This window comes from Orbicella faveolata, unplaced genomic scaffold (genome assembly GCF_042242905.1).
Source record: "Orbicella faveolata isolate gen_17 unplaced genomic scaffold, um_ofav_v1 contig_2, whole genome shotgun sequence".
Classification (NCBI taxonomy): Eukaryota; Metazoa; Cnidaria; class Anthozoa; order Scleractinia; family Merulinidae; genus Orbicella; species Orbicella faveolata.
This window is the reverse complement of record NW_028301547.1, coordinates 2,295,159-2,318,194: the sequence shown is the minus strand read 5'-3', so window position 1 is coordinate 2,318,194 and position 23,036 is coordinate 2,295,159. Positions and strand designations below refer to the sequence as shown.

General features: G+C 37.1%; 2 protein-coding genes across 2 annotated transcripts; one reads left to right on the top strand and one right to left on the bottom strand.

The window, feature by feature from the left end:
• Window positions 1-10,871: 10,871 nt before the first annotated feature.
• Window positions 10,872-13,533, top strand: LOC110058474 (uncharacterized). The gene is made up of 2 exons (XM_020765125.2): window positions 10,872-10,998; window positions 11,728-13,533. Exons 1-2 carry the CDS (start codon window positions 10,960-10,962, stop codon window positions 12,112-12,114), a joined length of 426 nt encoding a protein of 141 aa, XP_020620784.1. The 5' UTR covers window positions 10,872-10,959; the 3' UTR covers window positions 12,115-13,533.
• A 7,496-nt stretch (window positions 13,534-21,029) lies between these two features.
• On the bottom strand, window positions 21,030-22,050 carry LOC149111592 (uncharacterized). The gene is made up of 2 exons (XM_089288828.1): window positions 22,036-22,050; window positions 21,030-21,575 (listed from the first exon to the last, which is right to left on the bottom strand). Exons 1-2 carry the CDS (start codon window positions 22,048-22,050, stop codon window positions 21,030-21,032), a joined length of 561 nt encoding a protein of 186 aa, XP_089144954.1.
• Between the last annotated feature and the right edge of the window lie 986 nt (window positions 22,051-23,036).

The window sequence follows — 23,036 nt, the reverse complement described above, 5'->3', positions numbered from 1 at the left end:
AGGGCTAAATCTAGCATCTTTAAAAAGTCCAGTAAACATAGTTTGAGATCCCGACACCTAAAACGCAAGTGTGGCGCATCTATAAACGCGCGAGAACTTACGAGAGAAAAGAAAGTTGATATGGGCGAGAATCTCCAACTTAAGCACTGTCCAAATCGGTAGACTTCCACAAGTAAAATACGTTTGTGTAGATTTGGTGGAGGGCCAAAACTAGCATTTTAAAGGAGCCCCGTAAGCATAGTTTGGGTCCCCTACACCAAAAACGCGAGTGCGCCGCATCGCTAAACGCGCGAAAATACGCGAGTGAAAAAAAGATATAAATGGGCGAGAATCTTTAACCCAGGCATTGACCAAATTGACTTCCGCAAGTGAAATACACGGTTGTAGATTTGAGAAAGGGCCAAATCTAGCAGCTTTAAAGAATCCAGTAAACACAGTTTGAGATCACGACTCCAAAATCGCGAGTATGGCGCATCTTTAAACGCGCGAAAATACACGAGAGAAAAAAAAAAAAAGTGGGCGTGATTCTCCATCCCAAGCATTGTCCAAAGCGACAGACTTCCACAAGTGAAATACAAGTGTGTAGATTTGGGAGAGGGCCAAATCTAGCATTCTTAAAGAGCCCCGTAAGCATACTTTGGGATCCCCACACCAAAAACGCGAGTGTGGCGCATCTCTAAACGCGCGAGAACTTCCGAGAGAAAAGAAATTTGATATGGGCGAGAATCTCTTACCCAAACACTGTCCAAATCGAAAGACTCCCACAAGTAAAAAATACACATGTGTAACTTTAAGAGAGTGCGAAAACTAGCATCTTTAAAAAGCCCAGTGAGTATAGTTTAAGACCCCGACACCAAATATTCGAGTGTGCCGCATAGCTAAACGCGCCAGAAAAGACAAGAGAAAAATAAATTGACATCGTTAAAAATATCCACCCAAGCACTATTCAAATCGATAGACTTCCACAAGTGAAATACACGTTGGATATTTAGAAGAGGGCTAAAACTAGCATCTTTAAAAAGCGAGGTAAGCAAACTTTGGGATCCCCACATCTAAAAGCGAGTGTGCCGCCTCGCTTAACGTGCGAGAATACGCGGGAGAAAAGAAAATTGACATGGGAAAGAATATCTAACCCAAGCACTGTCCAAATCGATAGACTTCCACGAGTGAAATACACTTGTGTAGAGTTGGGGGAGGGCCAAAACTACCAACTAGCATAGTTTGGGATCCCCAAACAAAAAGCACGAGTGTGCCGCATCGCTAAACGCGCGAAAACACGCGAGTGAAAATAAGATATAAATGGGCGAGAATCTTTAACCCAAGCATTGTCCAAAGCGACAGAGATCCACAAGTGAGATACACGTGTGTAGATTTGTGGGAGGGCTAAAAGTAGCATCTTTAAAAAGTTAAGTAAGCATTGGTTAAGATCCCCGCACCTAAAACGCGAGTGTGGCACATCTCTAAACGCGCGAGAACTTACGAGAGGAAAGAAAGTTGATATGGGCGAGAACCTCTCACCAAAACACTGTCCAAATCGAAAGACTTCCACAAGTGAAATACACGTGTGTAGATTTGGGGGAGGGCTAAAAGTAGCATCTTTAAAAAGTTAGGTAAGCATTGGTTGGGATCCCCGCACCTCAAACGTCAATGTGGCGCATCTCTAAACGCGCGAGAACTTACGACAGAAAACAAAGTTGATATGGGCGAGAATCTCTCACTCAAACACTGTACAAATCGATAGTTTTCCACAAGTGACATACACGTGTGTAGATTTGGGGAAGGGCTAAAAGTGGCATCTTTAAAAAGTTAGGTGAGCATTGGTTGGGATCCCTGCAGCTAAAACGTGTGTATGGCGCATCTCTAAACGAGGGGGAACTTACGAGAGAAAAGAAAGTTGATATGGGCGAGAATCTCTTACCCCAAGTGACTTCTACTGTAAATGATTTCTACTGTAAGTATCTCTTTCTGGTGTTGTTTGTTTTTGTTGTTTTTGCGGTTTTTTTTTTTTTAATTCTGTGAGAACAGGGCTGTATTCCTCTAAGGCTGTGGGTGTAATTCGTAAAAACACTGAGTTCTTATAAATCGTTTAGAAATTCTTCGTTCCAGTTCAAATTTATGCTGCTGGCACATGGGTGGGCACTTTATATGTAGACCGTGATGTAAGATACCTTCAACTATTTTTACTGTTCATGATGCACTGCTACGTTAGTCTGCTTTATAAATATTTAACTGCTCTGGTCGAGTTTTTAATTTCAATATGATTAAACGTTCTTTTTACACGTTCCTGTTAAAAATGATGCAAAGTTGTCAATTTTAGTAATTTCAATTTGAAGAAAAGGTCCTGTTAGTACCTTCTTGTTACTTGATGAAAAATTTTGTGGGGTTTGTTTTCCAGGGTGCTTCATGACGCCTCCTTGAATAAGCTATACCTTCCCTAGTTGAATCGTCCTCATTTTATCGTACGTTATTCAGGTTATTGATTGGAAAAATAATTATACTTTTGAACCCTAGTTCCTCTATTTTCAGGGGATAGGGGGTGGGCTCACTTCTTTCGGAGGTCGTTACTTACAGACTTCAACGATTCGTTGCGTGTTCGAGCCATTGGCCAGGCGATTGGTCAAGCCATTGGTAGCCGCGCATGGTCACCTTAAGCACTGACAATCTGTCTTAGCTCCATGTACTACGTTTCTCCTCGCGCTTTTGTTTTTTTGCTCTCGGCTGTGTAATTATGCGATATTTTCTACACAATAACTTCAATTGCCGAGCATGATAATAATGCACGTGGTTCTCATAGCCAACGGCATACTCAGACAAGTATTCCAGATCATCTGGGTTTTTATTCCTTGAGATCTGTTTTAGATTGATTAATCAAACGCTTCTTTACGCCCGGACAAGCATATCGGTGCAAGCTCAGTGTTAATTGTGATGGCTTTTATTGGGTAAACAAGACAATTACGTCTGTTCGCCTCGCTCAACATCCATTCGTAGGCACTTTGGTAATTTTTAAGTTCAGTTCGTAGATCTGAACTTGGTTCAGGGGGAGAAGCAGAGGAAGGTTCATGTTGTGTACTTCGTTCATCATTGCGGGATTACTTGATTTATTGGCATTCCCCGGTCATTTTTGTCCGCTCACGTTTTTTTCCTGCCCAAGTCTTTCTTCACGTGTGTTTAGACGTGATCCGATATATAATGACCTTGTTTTGTTCCAGATTATTTGCGTCAGTAGAGTCCGTCATCATTTGAAAGCATCGGGAATGACTCGAACGCACTATTTACTTTTAAAGCACTATGTCCACTATTAATATCTTGACTTCATTTTAAAGCTTGTCTCATATTCCATCGGCCCTTTCTGGTCTATTTTTTATTAACATCTTCATTAAATAATGAACTTCAAAAACATCGTGTGGTTCATCAAAGCCATATCTTACTTCGTGCTGCTACGAAGCCTTGGTATTATTATTATTATTATTATCAAATATTATTATTATTATTATTATTATTATTATTATTATTATCATTATGACATTAAAGTTCCGAGGAGAAGGTTTTTGGTGGGAACACTTATTTAAGTAAGACTGAGTCACGGCTGCTATTCATATATTCCAGAGTTAATAAACAGATATTAAAACTACTAAAGGTGATTTTTGATTCTAATTTCTATGACGTTTCTCGCCCTCTAACCTGCCTTTTGTGAAGAAAGAAGAGCAGTGTTTTTTTAAGCTGAAATACGTTTGGTCTTGTAACATTTTTTCAACCGAAAAATGGTATATATGTTGGACTGCAGTTTGCAGCGACAAAGTATTCCAAATTAATTACTCCTCTTGGCAAACCAACCTAGGACGGGGAAAGCGAAATTAATTTTCTTGTTGAAATGAAATCGTACAAGATGACGGCAGACTAGAAGTCAATTAAACTTTTTCTTTAATCTGACTTTCTTTAATTAAAAAGATATTATCCGAGGATGTTAATATAACTAACATTTGTCTTGTTGACCCTATAAATAAGTCATTAATATTTTATTATTAAATATATATTTATCACAGATAACAACAGTACTCTCAGAACTGAAGCGCTAACCATGAAGCTAGACTGTGTCTGTCAACCACTTCTCATCTTTTCCTGCCAACAGCATAAAATACTGCATGAATACTGTTTGATTAAAATAATATATATGTAATATAACATCACTAGCCTTATTGTAAATAATAAAAGCAATGAAGATGAGCACTGTTAAACGTCAGATTTTTCGCAAGTTACAACCTTCAAAGTCAGACCCTAACCTGCATATTGGTTTTATACTTTTGTTAGTTTTGAAGTGAATTAGGATTTAGTGGTGCCAAGGCTACCTCAACATCAAAGATTAAGAGAGAACTAGTTTACAGTGTAACTGACTGACCCGCAGACCGACCCCACAGCAGACTGCAAAGCTGCAATGAAAACTACCGCTCAAATTATTTGTTATGAGAATTTCCGCAATGCTTTACTTTGCGGTCAATTATTCTTAACATAGTTTCTTTCTACATAGTTTTATCCCTTAGTAAATTCATTTAAGTCGGTTGTCGAAAAAAAAAGTATGCCTGGGTGTATTACCTGAAAAACTGCTCGACCAAAAACGACATTTACCCAGGCAGATTCAATTTAACAGTGTTGACCCTCGCTGTCTTTGTGTTGTTAAAACAATGTCATAAAAGCTCAGCTTTTATCCGTTATCGATATCTTTAAAAACTAATATATTATAATATAATGTTTTCCGGTCAATAATTTAAATATCTCTGTGTTCCTGACGCAGTGTAAGTTACAATCATGATGCATTTCACACAGCGCATGAGCATTTTCTGGGAAATACTCTTATCTCATCGGCCCCGTTTGCTAGGCGGACGCTGACAGTCTCGTGATCCGATCCCACACATTTTCTCATGCCAAACTTTGTAATGGAACTTCCACAACCGGTAAGCGATACTTGCATACAAATGGGGAATGTTGCGAGTCCACCGCTTGCCAGCTGGACCGTCTGGTGTTTGCCAGTGTAACACGGGCCTATATGAGACCTCTTCTGTCTCAAAACAGGGCTGGCTTCCTTTGGTTGGATCATGTTATCTGAACTGAACTGAGATTGTACTGCTTCATGGCTTGATGAATCTGGTTCTGATAATCTAAGGAAATCAGCTGGATTCTCTTCTCGTTCAGTTGTCCTCTCATTTGTCTCATTCAAGACCGTATTTAATTCTTCCTCAGCTAGATCAAGCATTCTTTCAATGCTGCCATTGCTGGTTGATGTTATAGCTCGGCCATTTCCATGGTGAAATAAAACAGCGAGAATAACTGCAATAACCTGCGAGCCGAAAAACAACATTGTGATATTAACTGTTTATAAATTATCAAGAAAGATCAACGCGTAATGTAGATCTAACGCCAAATTCTCACAACTCCTTTTAGAAGAAATCTATGGTAACATGTGAGGAAAATTTTGAAATACTTAATAACAGGGACCAAACAGTTAACTTGAAGTTGAGATACAATCTTTGTGAAGAAGTTTTGGTTTTTAGTATCTTTATAATAGTTGTGATTAAGTCGATAGGCCGGAAGACGGATAAAAAACAATTTCTCCATGAAAGTAAATTGTCAACTTAGCGTACAACATCAGTGTTCAGTTTGGAAAGTGTTTAGTTTCTTGACGCATTTAGAATTAGAATGGACTTTTGGATAACTTTACAGTTTTAGTGTGCGGTCATAAACAAGTGTAATGTACTTTTACCTTAATAATCTCCATGACTTAGTTTCTCACCAACGTTTGCTTTGATATATGTTGTCTGTTCTTCTCGGGGAAGATTTGTTGAAGACTTTGATTTGATTCCCAGCAAGTAAACCTCCCCTTAAATACAATTCTCAGCGTTCCTGATTTGGCGCTGTAGCCAATAGCTAGACGGGGAAACTACCGAAGATCATTCAAAATTACTTCATCTGTCAAATTTTTTTGGAGACAGTTTCATCTTCGTATATGTTACTTATCGGTTTCAGTGAAAACGTATTCGATTCGTTACATTGTGGGAAAGTTTGTGATGTTACAGCTGTTCTTTTAATTCCGGTAGTAAACTGAGAACAGGAATGTTAAGATAAGGGCCAATGAAATTGCTCCATTTTGGAATATACGTAAGAGATATCACTGCTAAAGTTTCACTGGAAATATTTTTAGTTGAATCGCACGCAACGATACTGAGTCCAAAATAGTTTGACATTTATAGATTTATTTATTTTAATATCATCTGAACTTTTTGTGTGACAAACTCTCCTACTGTGGTTTTACTATACCATAGCACCCATAGAATTCTCTGAATCTTGACTGAAACTCGAACTTCTTTTGATAAAGAACATTTCTTAGTTTAATGGCGAGCATTAGGGAGCTGAATTCCAGTCCTTGGCGCAAGGAAAGGTTTTGATGGTTAAATTGCTATTTTTAGATTTTTAGATGGGTATTACATGACGTAGTTGTTGACAATCGCACTTTAACATTACAAACACCCTATGCCTTGTTAATTATATAAACGTTTTCGTCCTTACAGTTTTAAATTCTCACATAAATCAGAGGAGTTCATTAAATTGTACAACATACAGAAATCATAGAATAAAGGCGTCATCAGACCTCTGGGAAACTTAGCAGAGAGACACAAAATTGGATAAATTTAGCAAAGTTAAATCACAAATATTACTTTGTCTCTCAAACATACTGCATCGCAGTTTTCGAAACTGTAAAGCATCCAAAAGCAAAAATAAACTTAGTTTCTTTCAGTTTTAACATGATATCAAAATATGATACTCAGGTCAAATATTTTGCTGGGATATACCATCTCGCCATGTAACTAAGTAAATAACAGCAACATGAAAGAAACTATTTCCTTTTCCTTATAGTTATAAACTGAGTTTTCAGTTCAACTCTTAAAAGAGATTAACTATTTTCGTTTTAATTAGGCGTCCCTTACTCCATTGTATTTTAATACAATACACTTAACAGTGCCTTCGTTCTATGATTTCTGACGTCATTTTCGTGAATATACTTCTGGATGTACAGTTGCTACACTGAAACGATTAAATTTTTCCTTAAACTCATTTTATCTCCTCATCCGGTCCTCTGAATTTCAGAAATGACCACATAGATCTAAAATTTTAATTTTACGCAAACTTAAAAGCTTTTTGTTGAAAATTGATGTTACTTTTAGTTAAATTTATAAGTGATGTCGGAAACAGAGGTCAGACATGGGCTGCTACAGTTTCCGTCCTCACATATTTAGCTGTATATTAGTTTTTCTGTTGTGCGTCATTGCGTGACAGCAACGTGGGTCAGACATGGGCTTCCATATGTTTTGTCATTTTGCGCCAGCTCTCACAAGAGTATTGTAAAAGTTCGACGGCGATGCAAGTCAGGCACGGGCTGTTTCTGATCGGTCAATATTATTCTCCATCCTCTATAAATTGGTTTTCAATTGGCAAGCTCTTCAGTGGTGTGTTGGTGGGGCTGCCACAATGTTGTAGCTTTTGGCGCCTTTCTTGCCCCACCTTTGCTGAAAATGATAATTTTATTACCATGGACATCGTAACAATTAACTTTTATTTGAGTTTCAATTAAAACCGCCGCAGTATTTGAGTGGCCAAAAAATGCCAATTCACGAGTTGATCATTTGTTGTACATCATATCATCCCCGGCAAACTAGTGCGACTCAAGAATTCAGCTCAGCACAATGTATCGGCGTAAATGTTAATTTTATGCAAATTTAAACGCTTTTTATTATGTAAAGGATGCAAGTTTAAGAATTGATGCTAATTTGGTTTCCACTTTTTACCCAGCTCTGTAATTTAATAGGATATGAAAATAAACCGAGGAATGAAAGTGTCCTGGCTTATAACCCATCAAATGTTTTCGCTCACCCTCGATTGGTGTAAACGCGTTACGTGACTGAATAATATCCGAGTGATATTCCCCAATTTTCAAAACTGTGCGTGTTGAGAAAGATGTTTGAAGGATAATAAACACAATAGCCTCCATTTCTCGCGAAAATATGCACTGAAAATATTCGTTCTTTTTCATTATCTGTTCCCCAAAACTCACAGGTTTCCTTGGACTACGCAAGCGCTCTCGGAAAACTGTTTGCTTCTCAGAACTAATATCCGAGCATATTTTCGCGCCAAATGGAGGCTACTGTTTATATTTATCTTGGTATAGTTAATTTTATTTGCCAAATTCAAAATGAATGAAAGATTTAGAAACTGACTTTCGGATGAGTGATTTGATCTTTAAAACAATTATTCCACAAGTACAGGCGTTTCTGGAGCAGGGGCGGATCCAGGATTTTTCTTAGGAGGGGTGCACCACTAAGGAATGGCGTGACTGATTGGTGAGGTAAACTAATTTAAAAAGCGAATATGTTATCTCAGGAGGGGGTGCGCACCCCCTACACTCTCCTCCTAGATCCGCCCCCTGTGGTATAACTACAATCATGATATATCCCCCAAGCGTGAGTCAGGTAATAATTCTTTTATCAAAAAACAATCATGAAAGACCGTCAAATCTTGGTAATAGTTTTTTCTAAAACTAACGAATGGAAGGGATTAAGAAACGTACATAGAGAAATAATACCCAAAAATAAACAGTTATGAGGCGACTACGTGAGTGTAGAACAACATTCGTTCGACCTGTCTAGGGTGACTTTTCTTCTGAACCCACCCTTGCTTATTATTATTTTATTTTTATTATTATTATTATTATTATCACTATTATTAAAATTATTATTATTGTTATGGTTATCGTTATCTTTAACGTCAACGTTAACGTTAACGCTATTATTATTATTACTATTATTATTATTATTATTATTATTATTATTATGACTTTAAAGGTCCGAGGAAAACGTTTTCGGAGGGAACACTTATTTAAGTAAGACTGAGTCACGCTTGCTATCCATATATTCCAGTTATTCCAATAAACATATATTTAAACTACCAAAGGTGATTTTTGATTCAAGAGCATTTTCACTCATATCTTCAATCATAGTTAATAGAGGGGAATGGTTATGAAGCCCAGAAAACATCAAAGGAGCAAACAAAGATGGTAAGATTTATGTTGGAAGGTCCACAACCGCGCCCAATCTTTTGTTTTGCACTCATACGCTATACATGAATTACGTGAGCAAAACGTTTCTATTGGTTAGTTTCTCAGTACGCAGTAAACAATAATTGTGTTTAGTGCACGGTCAAAGCTAGAAATGCAAACAAAATCCTACAACGTAACGAAGAACTCTGTCGGTTTTTACAATCATTCCGTATGATGCAATCCAACATAAGAAAAAAAACAAATCAAAAACAAAACCAGATTAAATAACTAAAATATACAACTGGAGGTCTGAAAAAGACGTGAAAGTGCTTGCTTCCATATGCATTAACCTAACTCGGAACAACTATCTACAACGAATTCACTACGTACAAAGAGCTTGACTGAATCCACTAAGGGAAGGCTTAAATTCAGTACTTGAATCTAGTACTTAAGTACATGATTCTTCTTCTTTAAACTGCCTACACTTTCCCTATGATTCAGTTTCCTAATATATTCAATGCTCTCTTCACTTCTCGTAAGCCAAATTCAAGGACATATGTTCTGGTTCCAGTTTCGCTTTCAAGTTTACGCCGTGTTGTTTAATTCTTGCAACTAACATCATTTCATATTGAGTCGGAAATGGACTCCGGCCTGCCTCAGTTAAACATTTGATTACAAACATACTCTAATTGCATGCTTATTTCAGATGCGATATTCCGCAAACAAACAGCCACTTCCTGCTTGAAAATGGTGTTTATTGATTCACAACATAGTTAATAGAGGAAATGGTTAAAACTAGCCGGTAAACATCAAAGCAGCAGACAAACAGGCTAGGATTTATGTTGGAAGGTCCTTGACCTTGCACATCTTTTGTTTTATCCTCATTGACTATACATGAATTACAGCTAATTACATAATCGCAATACTTCTGTTGGTTAGTTGTATTAACAGACAACCATCTTTTGTATTTTTCCAGGTTTTGTGCAGGGTCAACCCCCAAAATAGCCAACAATAACATACAACAAAGAACTTTGCCAGGTCACAAAACCATTCCCTTTATATTGACTCCTTTCAGAAACAGAAAAACATTTCCTGTCAATGTTTCACAATCATTTGCGCCATATTTGAAGCCCTCTTTACCCGAAAGATCCAGCTTTTAAGAAAATGAACGATTTGGTCATTTGCAGCCAAAATTAAGTCACAGACGAAGCTAATCAAGTGGAAAAAACATAAAACTTTACTTTATTGATAAGTTAAACTCTAGCCGCCCACTTTACGGCCGCACCCTTTGAAACTCGAACTAAGCTTAAGAGCTTTTTAATTTTTATATCCAACGTTAAGTAGAGTTTTTTGAAAATAGAAAACTTTGGGCATAACACTTAACCTTCATCTTTGTTAATTTCTCCCCCGCATGGCTGTTTCATGGGTAATGCGCCTTTCAGCATTTCATGTATTAGACCCCATTAAAAATCATTGAAAAAATCATCGAATTTAACTGGCAAAAACATAAAAATTGTCCCGGACCCTTCTATTTTCAGCCCACTTTACCCACTCCTTTTGAAATAGTCGAGGTCCTGATGGTGTGGGGGCGTAAAGCTTGAGTGAAGTTTGAAGGATTCAAGGCTAGGTAAGGATCGGTTCAGTCTCAAAAGAGACCACTTAAAGGAAATTGAAGTCATGTCGCGACATGACTATAATTTCAGGCCTTATAGCAAGCATTTATGCTTAAGCTATTTTCACTCATAGTAACTTTACATTTAATCAACCTGTCGTTTTGCATCTCTTTAAAATAAGTATAAAAGTACCTTGGTTATCGTCGAAACGAAGTGACATTCTTTGCCGACGAAAGAGGAATAAACTTTCAACAAAGACAGAACATGAAGCTGGTAAAGTTCGCGTTGTGTTTGGCAATACTGGTAAGCAATTGTATCTTTAATTTACTATTAATTTGTATGATGCAGACTGGATAAATGACTGTCATTGGTCAAGAGCCATGACTTACCAGCGCATTTATCAATTTGACTTCGATTTTCCCTACAGTTTTTGAGAAACGAGGCATAGCCCAGTTTGACTAGGTCAACCCTTTTCAGAGCGGGCTTTTTTTGGTCTTCTGGGATCGGGAGGGTCTTGTTAGTGTGTCGCCATGTAAATCTTAGAATATCAAGGATATAACAATTAAACTTGGAGGATTTATAGCAGGTCCAAAAGATTTCTTTTGAGCTCTCCGTAGCATTATGACGCCATTATTTCCAAAAAGCCGGAATCATGTACCACAATCTTGGTTCTCACGATCCCTTACAAAACATCACGAAACCACCGAAACGCCCTGAGAAATAGAAAGCTAAAAGCATCTAAAAATACTGAACGTTACGGCAAAAGTTCAATTTTTTTTCATTTAAAACAGAAAAATTAATTTGTAAAACATGCCTGTCAAAATACTACGAGTATAAGTAACCAAATGATTTCGAGTCAAATTTGGAAGAAATAAGCACATGTAAATCTCTCAGGGACTGAGAATATTGCACGAACATTTAAAGCAACGCAGAAATTCACTGCAACGTGGACAAATTCTTAGTAGTCTACTAAGCCCGCCCCCCTCCCCATCCAAAAAAATCCAAATTTACTCTATCGTGTTTATTTCCCAGATTGCTTTGACAAAGAACGGATATTCGACAGACCCAGCGTGGAAAACGCTTTCAGATCCAGACGACAATGCAGATGAAGATGCTGGAGGTAGTCTGCATGTTAAATCAGCAACATTACGGGCTAGTGCTCAGGCTTTTCTGACCAAGAGGCGCACAACAGGAGAAAGAATGCGTTATGACGTCAGGTCGCTCCATCATTGCGTGAAAGAAGTGCAAGTTTACCCTGGCAATGGTAATCAACTCTACAAGCACTATATATGCCATACTCACAGCACACTATGCGCGGACCATGGATACCTTAAGAACAGATGTGAGCCTAGTGGCTATATTTACATTCCTGCTCTGAAAAAGACTGTCACATCAGGTTGTAAGTGTAAGGCTGATTGATGAGGGTGGGTACTGACGTTGAAGCGAGAAAAACATCAACATCATCATCTTTTATTTGCCAGTCAGTAAATAATAATGACAATAATAACGAGGAGTATTTATTGTGACAAAAACTAGAGCTAAGCTTTACAAAATGCTATAATATTTACATAATTTGATGTCTGTTAAACCTGTAAAACATGTTTCCGTATCTAATCATAATAAATAATAATAATAATAACAATAGTAATAAAAACAACAACAAGAACTTTAATTTAGTAAAATCTCCGCAGGAAACCTATTTACAAATCTTCACACATTCCACTATCGTAGACTAAAATTTTGATGAAAATAAAAATATCATGAGATCCTAAAATACTAATTCACAAGCTCATGCCATCATCGAATTTCTAAAATTAGAGGACACACGCCCGATTAGCGTTTAAACGGCAGACTTTCATTACAACAACAACAACAACAATAATAATAATAATGAGAAGAACAATAATAATAATAATAACAATAACAACAACAACAATAATAATAAGAAGAAGAAGAAGAACAATAATAATAACAATAATAATAATAATTTTCTAAAAATTAATAATCCAACACGTTTAATATACAAAATAATATACAGAAGATAACCCGTTAAAATGTTCATGGTTCCTTAGATCGGCGGAAATCCGGGACAAAAGAATAATAATAATAATAATAATAATAATAATAATAAAATACTAAAGTCTTGATAGTTCCTTATCGATTTCAAAGGCCCTACTAATCCTAGATGTGCAGAATATTAAAAGTTGTAATCCAAAAATAATAATAATAATAATAATAATAATAATAACTATTAGGCTTACAGCGGAGGCCACCTTAGTTGTTGATATGGTGTAAATTTAAGTTTTATGCATGTCTTATCAACCATTATTTCATTTTATAATATAGATAGGACCCTGTGCGCGCTCTGATTGGTCGAAAACCCATGTTTTATCACAGTATAAAACATAGAAAAAGCGTGTTTTATTCTTTTTCGCCATATTACCTCTATATCATTAAGCAAATGAAGAAGACTAAGCCGTGTATTACACTGAGATAAAACACTCCGGATATTTGAGAACACTCGAGACATGTAGAAAAGTCGCTCGCCTACGGCTCGTGTTTTCTACATTGCCCTCGTGTTCTCAAACGCCCGTCGTGTTTTATCTCAGTGTAATACACGGCTTAGGCTTCTTTACTTGTTAAAAAAATGTAATGATTTTTTCCTTAGCTGGAGAAGCGTGTTGAACTAGTTATGGACACTGGAAGAGAATTCCAAATTTTAGGGCCTTGTTTGAGTATTGTGAAGATGCCCTTTGGAAGCAACGAACTACAACAATAGTAGAAGTGATATCAAAAATTTCAATATTATGTTAAATAAAAACGACTTTTAAAACGGAACCTCCCTTTTTTGTCCATTTCCATCGACACGACTTGACATCAACTGTGGTGAAACAAGAAATATGACTGAGACAATTTAAAATCGTGAAAATAGATTATTCTGCATAGTCTAATTCCTGTACGCGATCTTGGGATCATAATTTTTAAGACCGGACTTTCGTGCTTTGTTTCAACTTCTGGAGTCAGAACACTCGATCAGCTCTTGCCGCATAATTTATGCTTATATTCTATCACAAGCAGTGTTTTTAATAGGAAAGGTAGAATCTTTGATAGAAAAGATGATACTCAGTGCTGAAAATGGTTACTCAGTATGTTTTTTTTTTCGGATGGCATGAATTATATATATTATACGTAGACGCGCGTAGATATGGAATATCTCTTCGAGTGTTCCACTCGATATATACAAAGCAGATATATACAAAGTTAAACACGAGCAACCATGTATTATTATGTTTATTGTATAAACATACTGATAACGTAACGACGATTTTTACGATTTTCCGAAGATTTGCGACCACTTTCCAAAGATTCTCCAAAAATTGTCCGCAGGCCACACGAAAGTTTCCAAACATTTTCCTAAAATTTCCGAAGATAACCAAAGATTACCGAAGATTGTTGAGGAAGATCGGAAGATTTTTCGATCACACACAAACAAACATAACTACAGTTTAAGGGTCAAACATGATATCAGTAAAGTCATCAATATCTTCACTAGTGAGGATATGGAGAATACGCCACCCAAGTCCTGGATGTGGTTTCGTATGAATTTTATGAGAGCTGTTTTAAACAATAGAGCACTTTTCCCGTGTTTACATAGCCAGTAAGAACAAAGAGGGTTGGGAGAATACGAGACAGTTATACAAACCCGAGACGTAGTCGAGGGTTTGCATAACTTTCAAGAATTCTCCCAGTGTTTAGAGTGTTTAGACGAGGCCATGTAAAAATAGAAAAAGTGCTCTATTGCTTTTATGAAATAATTCTCAAAAGTACGCGCGAATCTGAAACGTCACAACCGTGTTTACATACTCTCATCTAAACACACCTATCGACCAATGAGAGCACGCGTAGTAGCTCAGTCATTTTATAATTTCCAGTAAAACACTTGTGTTTATATCATGAAATCATATCTGCGTCACCCCAAATTGAAACTTGTCCACAATGAGACAGTTAGTCACATGGCAGCTAAGAAGCTAAGGATGCGTTCTTTTCTGGTAATATGGTCAGTAATCCAAGATCATTCGGATCATGGTGCATCAAAGGAACTGATGAATCCACTCTGGTCACGGATTCATCGGTTCCTTAGCCAGCTGTGATGCGTGGTGGGACCACAGGTGCGCCACGTTCCCTAAAGCCTGGTTTTCACTAGCGATGCAAGCACAAGCGCTAGCAATAGGGATGACCCAAGTGAAAACGAAATTCGACGCAAACATAAGCACAAGCAAAATCATCCGAACGTTCCGAGCTGTTTAGGGGCGAGGCAATCTGGATCCAGTGTTTTACCTGGCCAAACGTAGCTACGCGTGGTAAATATCCTTCTGCTTGTGTTATGCCTGAGCGGTATTTCGTCTTCACTTGTTGCAGCGCAAACGCAAGCATACGCGCAAGCACAAGAAAAAGGAAAAATTTTGATCCTTGTGCTTGTGCTTGTGCTTACTTATGCCTGGGTATTACTTATGCCTGCGTCAAGGCCGTTTTCACGGTGAAATAGGAATTGCTGTGTTTGCGCTTTTGATTGCGTCGTTAGTGAAAACCAGGCTTAATCAAAGCCACTGTTCCGTTGTGGACTGGATCCAGCGCACTCAGGAATCCTGGCGTCCAGTCCCCAGATCAATCTGATTTGTCGGTTTTGTGTTTCGTGAGCGTTACGCTCCGTCGAAGCGTCTACGAATTTCTATGACCTTTCTCGCACTCCAACCTCCCTTTTGTGAAGAAAGCAGAGCAGTGTTTTCTTAAGCTGAAATACGTTTGGTCTTGTAACATTTTTCAACCGAAACAAGGTATATATGTTGGACTGCAGCTTGCAGCGACAAAGTATTCAAAATTAATTTCTCCTCTTGGCAATCCAAACTAGGACTGGGAAAACTAATTTTCTGGTTGAAATGAAATCATACAAGATGACGGTAGACTGGAAATAAAACAAACTTTCTCTTTAATGACTTTTTTAATTAAAGAGACATTATCCTAGGATGTTAATATAACTAACACTTGTCTGGTTGACCCTATAAATAAAGTCATTATTATTTTATTATTAAATATTTCTTTATTATAAATAACAATCGTACTCTAAGAACTGAAGTGCTGACCGTGAAGCTAGACTCTCTCTGTCAAGCACTTCTCATCTTTTCCCGCCAATAGCATAAAATACTGTATAAATACTGTTTGATCAAAATAATATATCTATAATATAACATTAGTTTCTTACTATAAATAATAAAAGCAATGAAGATAAACACTGTTAAACCTCAGACTTTTGGCAACTTACGACCTTCAAAGTCTAACCTGCCGACTGATTTTATAATTTTGTTAGTTTTGAAGTGATTTAGGATTTAGTGCTGCCTCAATATCAAAGATTGAGAGAGAACTAGGTATCAATGTAATTGACTGACCCGCAGACCGACCCCACAGCAGACTGGAAAGCTGCAATGAAAACTACCGCTCAAATGATTTCTTACGAGAATTTCCGCAAAGCTCTACTTTGTGGTCAATTTTACTTAAGACAGTTTCTTTCTACATCGTTTTATTCCTTACTAAATTCATTAAAGTCGGTTGTCGAAACAAAGAGTATACCTGGGTGCCTTACTTGAAAAACTGCTTCACCAAAATCGACAATTACCCAGGCAGATTCAATTTAACAGTGTTGACCCTCGCTGTCTTTGTGTTGTTAAAACAATGTCAGAGAAGCTCAGCTTCAGAATACGTTATAAATATCGTTAAAAACTAATATATTACTATAAATAATGTTTTCAGCTCAAATATCTCTGTGTTCCAGACGCAGTGTACGTTACGATCATGATGCATTTCACACAGCGCATGAGCATTTTCTCGGATATACTCTTATCTGATTGGCCCCGTTTGCTAGGCGGACGCTGACTGTCTCGTGATCCGAACCCACACATTTTCTCATGCCGTACTTTGATATGGAACTTCCACAACCGGTAAGCGAAACTTGCATACAAATGGGGAACTGTCTGACTACGCCGCTGTCCAGCTGGACCGTCTGGGAGGTGCCATTGTAACACGGGCCTACGTGAGACCTCTTCTGTCTCAAAACAGGTCTCGCTTCCTTCGCTTGGATCATGTTACCTGAACTGAACTGAAACTGTACTGCTTCAAGGCTTGATGAATTTGGTTCTGATAATCTAAGGACATCAGCTGGATTCTCTTCTCGTTCAGTTGTCCTCTCATTTGTCTCATTCAAGATCGTGTTTAATTCTTCCTCAGCTAAATCAAGCATTCTTTCAATGTTGTAGTTGCTGGTTGATATGATAGCTCGGCCATTTCCATGGTGAAGAAAAACAGCGAGAATTACTGCAATAACCTGCGAGCCGAAAAACAACACTTTGAGATTAACTGTTTATTAATTGCAAAGAAAGATCAACATCTAACCTCTTAGAAGATCAATACACTGTTAAATAGGCACGTGACGAGAATAAAGAAAATCATCAAGTAAATAAAACTAATTGAGTTTTCTATCGACAAATTCTTAGAACTATCATTAGAAGAAATCTGTAGCAACCTGTAAAGAGAACTGATGCTCTAAGACCTGGTACCCAACAGTTGATTTATCATGATTTTTGAGATCATCGCGTTTCTTTACTTTTACAACATTTTGACTGAGAAACTAAAAGAGGAGAAATTAAGACAATTTTGTAGTTGACGAAGTACTAAAATATTGTCCAGATCTGAATCGATAAAGATACACAACCAAGTCATTTCAGTCATCAACAACCAAGACTTCTTCTTACCTTAATAATCTCCATGACCTATTTCTTTTGATTCTGTGGCTTTTCGCTAACTTGTATATATGTTGTCTGTTGTTATGTAAGGACTTGTTCTGATATCCAGAAAACTAACTATCCCCTTAAATACAATTTTCAGAGTTCCTGATTTGGAGTTTTATTAAATAATTAGAAAGGGAAACAAACATTACTTCATCCGCCAGTTTTCTTCTCTTCATCCTGAATGTTTCTGTACGGCCTCACTGACACAGTAACTGATACCTCACATTATTACAGTGTTTGCGATGTTCTTGCTGAGAAGTCCTGTCAGCATGTGATTCCCTTAGGATCCGGTAGTAAACTAAAAATACACGATATTCGAGGGCCAATGAAATTGCTCAATTTTGGTATATACGAGGAACTACTACTGAACGAGGATATTTTAAGTTCAATCGGGCACCCAGCCAAAGTCTTAAATAGTTTGACTTCTGAGGATGTGTTAACTTAACACATTTACCAAATCATCCGATTATTTTGTGCGATAATCATATCTCTGCTTCCGCTGTTTTATTATATCCTTTTGACGAAAAGAAAAAAAAACATTTTTTAACCTTTTCCTGCCGAGATATTTTTTCTCTTTTTCTACTGGATTACATAGTTATTAATGCACTCCAAATCTTAATTACCTTAAAATTTTATTTACTTAGCATGTTAAGAATCGTTCCTCAACAAGCGAAATTCTGATGCCGTGAATAATTACATGAGAGTATTAATCCTCGTACCGTGAAATCATGGCGGTGCATTAAATCACATTTGATACTGGAATCGCATAGGTTGAAGAATTTATCATAACAACCAGAAAAATTAAATAACACATTTTTTCTTTTAATTGCAAAAGTTAGTATATTTCACAAATGCCCTTGGTAGCAGTTTTCGAAACTGTTAACCAACCAAAAACAGAAACAAACTTCCGTAAGTCTTAAATATCAAAATATGATTTTCAGGTCAAATATTCTGATGCGATATACGATTTCAAATTTAGCTTAGAACGTGACAGCTCGATGAAAGGAACTCATTCTAAATTACACTTCTGTATTTTCATTTCAATTATTATCTGATGTTTTCAATTATTCCATGAATAGTCCAGCTCTTAAAAGAGATTATAAATATGTTTTTCATTTATTTAGGGGAAAATCAGTCCAGGACATTCAAGACCAGTCATTTTCGTGAATTTGCATTCTACAACAAAATTGTTACTAACACTGGAGCAACTGCACACTGCTAGCCGGCTACTCGCTATCTATAACAGAATAGATACTGAGTATTGCAGCCAATAAGAGAACAGCATTCGTGATGGAATGCTAGGAAATGTATACAAAAACAAAATTGCTTCTGATCCCCGGTAACAAATTTTGAAACGCAGCAATCAATTCAGAAATGACTAGGACTTTAAAAAAAAAAAAAATTTAATTAGCTATCACGTTATAACAAACTCCGTATTGTAATAGGAATCAAGATAAATCTGGGAATCAACTTATTCGTGAAAAAAAAAAAATCAAACCCGGAAAAAAACATTCAGAAATTGTCTTTTAAATTACAGCTTTTGGTATTAAACAATGCCCTATGGAAATGATATGGTCATAATCACGTAACATCTACTGAACAAGCGCAAGTGGAATAATCGTTTCATAAGAAACAACCACGAAACTGACTCCGGTTAAATCTTGCTAACTTCATTTTGGAGAAAAAGATCCCAAGGCGAGTTTACGGATCTCATTAAATGATACGTTCTTGAGAAAATTGCATTATTGTGGTTAGGTCTGGTTAGCTGAGATCTGGTTACTCAGTCATGTAATAACTGAATTATTGAATGACATCTTGACTGCTTTTAACCACTGCATAAGAGTAACCCTAAGAACATGACTCTGCATACGAGCCTAGTTGCCCATCGAGCCGGCGCTTATCTTCAGTTTCTGTAGCACGAAGCGACAAGGAGTATTTCTATTTGCCCTCTCCCCCCCCCCCTCCCCTCCGCCTCCCTGGATGGGATGCAAACCCATCGTAGGGTTACCCCCATCATTAAATCACCCGTGTGGAGAGCACTGTAAATCTGTGAGAGTAAAGTGTCCTGCCCAAAAACACAACACAATGTTCCTGGCCAGGGCTCGAACCGGGACCGCTCGATCCAGAGGCGGGCTCACTATCCATGAGGTAACCGATGAGGCCACCGCGCCTCCACACGCAGACGCAGTAATGAAAATCACTAGCTTAGTGTAAATCTTTAATCGCTTGACTTTCCATATCATTACCAACGCATATTTGGCGGATATGACTAACGCTTGCTATAATGCATGAAATATTTTCACGCACACGCGATCGGTCTAAACGCGTCACGTGACTGAATGTGCTCCACTGAGGAATTATCTAGTGATTTCCCAAATCCCGCTTGTTGTGAAAAATATTTGAAAGATAATAAATTCCGTAGCCCCCTTTGAAAATAAGCTGGGATATTTGTCCCTGTCTGGACAGTTTCATGTTCCTCGAAGTTCACAGTATTCCTCGAGCGAACTTGTCACAAACAGAATTGGTTTAACTAAAGAATACTTTATTGATTCAATGTAACGAATTCTTTGAATTTAGACATGATATTACCCCGCAAAAAGCAAAAAGGTTGGACTTGTCAGTCCGACGTTTTGCTTTATTGAATTACGTGTATGAAAACAGGCATCTGTGAAATTACTTTCTCATCAAATATTGGCTAAATCGGACCGAGAAAGTCGCAATGGGCGTTTGAATTAGTCAACTTAGCCTATGGTCCCACAAATTGAATTTTCCCATTTCGGTTTTACGAAAATAATTTATTAGCTACATAAGTTCATTTTACAAAATGTGTTTCATCTGGATGAACTGAAATTCAAACACAGAAGTCAGACTATCTTCGTCAACTCTTTCTGCATTGTAGTTCATTTTACATCAGTATAAAATACTGTACAAATTACTCTTTTAAAGAGAAATAATGTAACATTAATTAGTATGTAATACATAACTTTACAGCTATTCTAATATAAATACAAAAAAGAAACACTGTTAAACCTACCGATTCCCGAAATGTGGTAATTTCCAAATTCAAACTTGCTTGATTGATTAGAATCTATCTTTAAGGTAAAGATGTTGTGGGTTCTTCTGTAGATTGAAAACTGGGCCGGATTTAAAATACCTCGGATAAAAACTTTGCTTAGAGATGATTAAATTCCGAGTATTACTAAATTCATTGAAGTATAAAAAATTCATAAAAAATGATTCGAAGTATACCAGAGCGTCAGAGCGAGAACATCTTCGGGTCAAAAACCACATTCACCCTAGCACAATTAACAGCGTTTACTTTGTTAAAACAATATACTAGAGAAGCCCAGCTCCAACTGTATCTAATAATTTTCTAATAAATATCCTTAAATACTCTTAAACTGTTACAGTTATAAATAAATAAATGTTTGCCAGTCAATAATATAAATATCCCTGTTTTCCTAACGCAGTGTGAATTTACAATCATGATACATTTCAGGGAGCGCACGAGCATTTTGTCGGAATTACCACATCGTCCTGTGAATAAGCTACATAATGTGACGGCACACATTTCCTCTTGTTGTTGTTGTTTGCCATCGAACTAGAACAAGCGGTAAATTGCGCAACCTTCCTACACTCAGGGTACGCTATGGTGATATTAGCATGCGTCAGGTGTATCGTCTTGAGGGTGTCAGTGTAGCATTCAGGTTCGTCAGGAAGAGACCTCTTGTGTCTCCAAACAGGATTGGCTTCCATCGGTAAGATCACGTTACCAGAACCCTTGTTAGCAGATTCACCGCTGACATAATCACTGAACTGAGACTGTACTGTTTCGTGGCTTGATGAATCTTGTTCTGATAATCTAAGGACATCAGCTGGATTCTCTTCTCGTTCAGTTGGATTCTCATTTGTCTCATTCAAGACCGTGTTTAATTCTTCCTCAGCTAAATCAAGCATTCTTTCAATGTTGTCGCTGCTGGTTGTTGTGATAGCTCGGCCATTTCCATGGTGAAGAAAAACAGCGAGAATAACTGCAATAACCTGCGAGCCGAAAACCAACACAGTGAGATTAACTGTTTACTAATTATCAAGAAAGATCGACATCTAGCCTCTCCTTGCAAGATCAATACACTGTTAAGTAGTCAAGTGATGAGAATAACGAAAATGGTCAAGATAATGGAATGCAGTTGATCGAACACCAAATTCTCAGAATAGGAACTCGTATTTGTTGAAATCTATGGCAACATGTGAGGAGAAGTGATATTTTTAAACCTGGGACTCTGAAGCACTTAGTTAACTTTAAATTAAGTAACGATCCTTGCAGGCAAAGCTGTCAAATATTGTCCAATACATCCAGTTTAAATTAGCTACTTGTTCCTTTTTAGTTCATGAAAATTAAGTCTCTTTTAGATTGCCATTGAATTCGAAAAATTAAGTGGACATATGGAATACCTTCGAAAACACTTGCAGGGTTATCGCGACAGCCATAGCGCCTTCTTACCTTAATAATCTCCATGATTTACAATTTTTTGAGGGCTTGTGGCTTTCTACCAAAGTCAAAAGGTGTTCAGTTCTCAGCTTGTGAGAAGGTAAGAAGTAATGATGTTGAGAAATTAAATGGTCGCCTTAAATACCTTTTTCAGCGCGCCTGATTTGGTGTTGCAGTAAATAGTTCAAGAGGGAAACTACCAAGTATTTCTTCCAGAATTACTTCATCGGTCAAATTTACACCGCTATATGACGTTTCATCCTTGTTCATGCTAGTTTGTGGTCAGTTCCGCTGTTAAAGTAGAATTCTTTTCGTTGCAATAAAATTTGTAATGTTGAAGCTGTGTAACGCTTTTAACACTTACTTCCTGTAACTCCATATCAATTCAGTTAACGAAAAAATATAATTCTCATGGGAAAAATAAAATTCTGGACCATTTAGTCGTTACTGCATCACTGAAGATATTTTCGGCAGAATCACACGAAAAATTCTTAGAAAATTGTTCCTTTTACAGAATTATCTAGTGATCTTTATACTCATTGAATAAACTTTGTTTTGAAAATGTATGGTTGCATCGCTTCCTTCCTTCATTTCTCTACGTTACAAGCGGTAATGTCAGTTTGTTAACGTCCATATCACATATTTTTCCTATTTTGTTGCCTATTCGTGTAACGCCCAAAAAATTCTGCGAATCTCGACCATAATATTAGCATGTTACCTTGAATTCTGTTTTGCAGGATATTTTTCACTGTGGGAGGAGAGTTGATCTGAATTCCAGTCTAAAGTTTTAATAGTCTTTTTTCATAGTTCTGAGTTTTAGCAAAGCAACACATAAAACAACAATCACATTTGCCCAAACTACAATGCTGTAAGTATGAATGAAAAAAATCCAAAAAGAACCTTTATAGATTAAAATCTCGATCCATAAATCCAATGTCTTACAGGAAGTATTGATTATAGGCCCTATTAGACTCACCCCGGAAAAATTATGCGATATAAGGATCAAATTTCCT

Bases quoted from the DNA above. Each gene is read 5' to 3' on its own strand.
- LOC110058474 (XM_020765125.2), top strand. From the start codon at position 10,960: ATGAAGCTGGTAAAGTTCGCGTTGTGTTTGGCAATACTG. The intron at 10,999-11,727 runs GTAAGCAATTGT...TTTATTTCCCAG, and splicing joins CGTTGTGTTTGGCAATACTG to ATTGCTTTGACAAAGAACGG.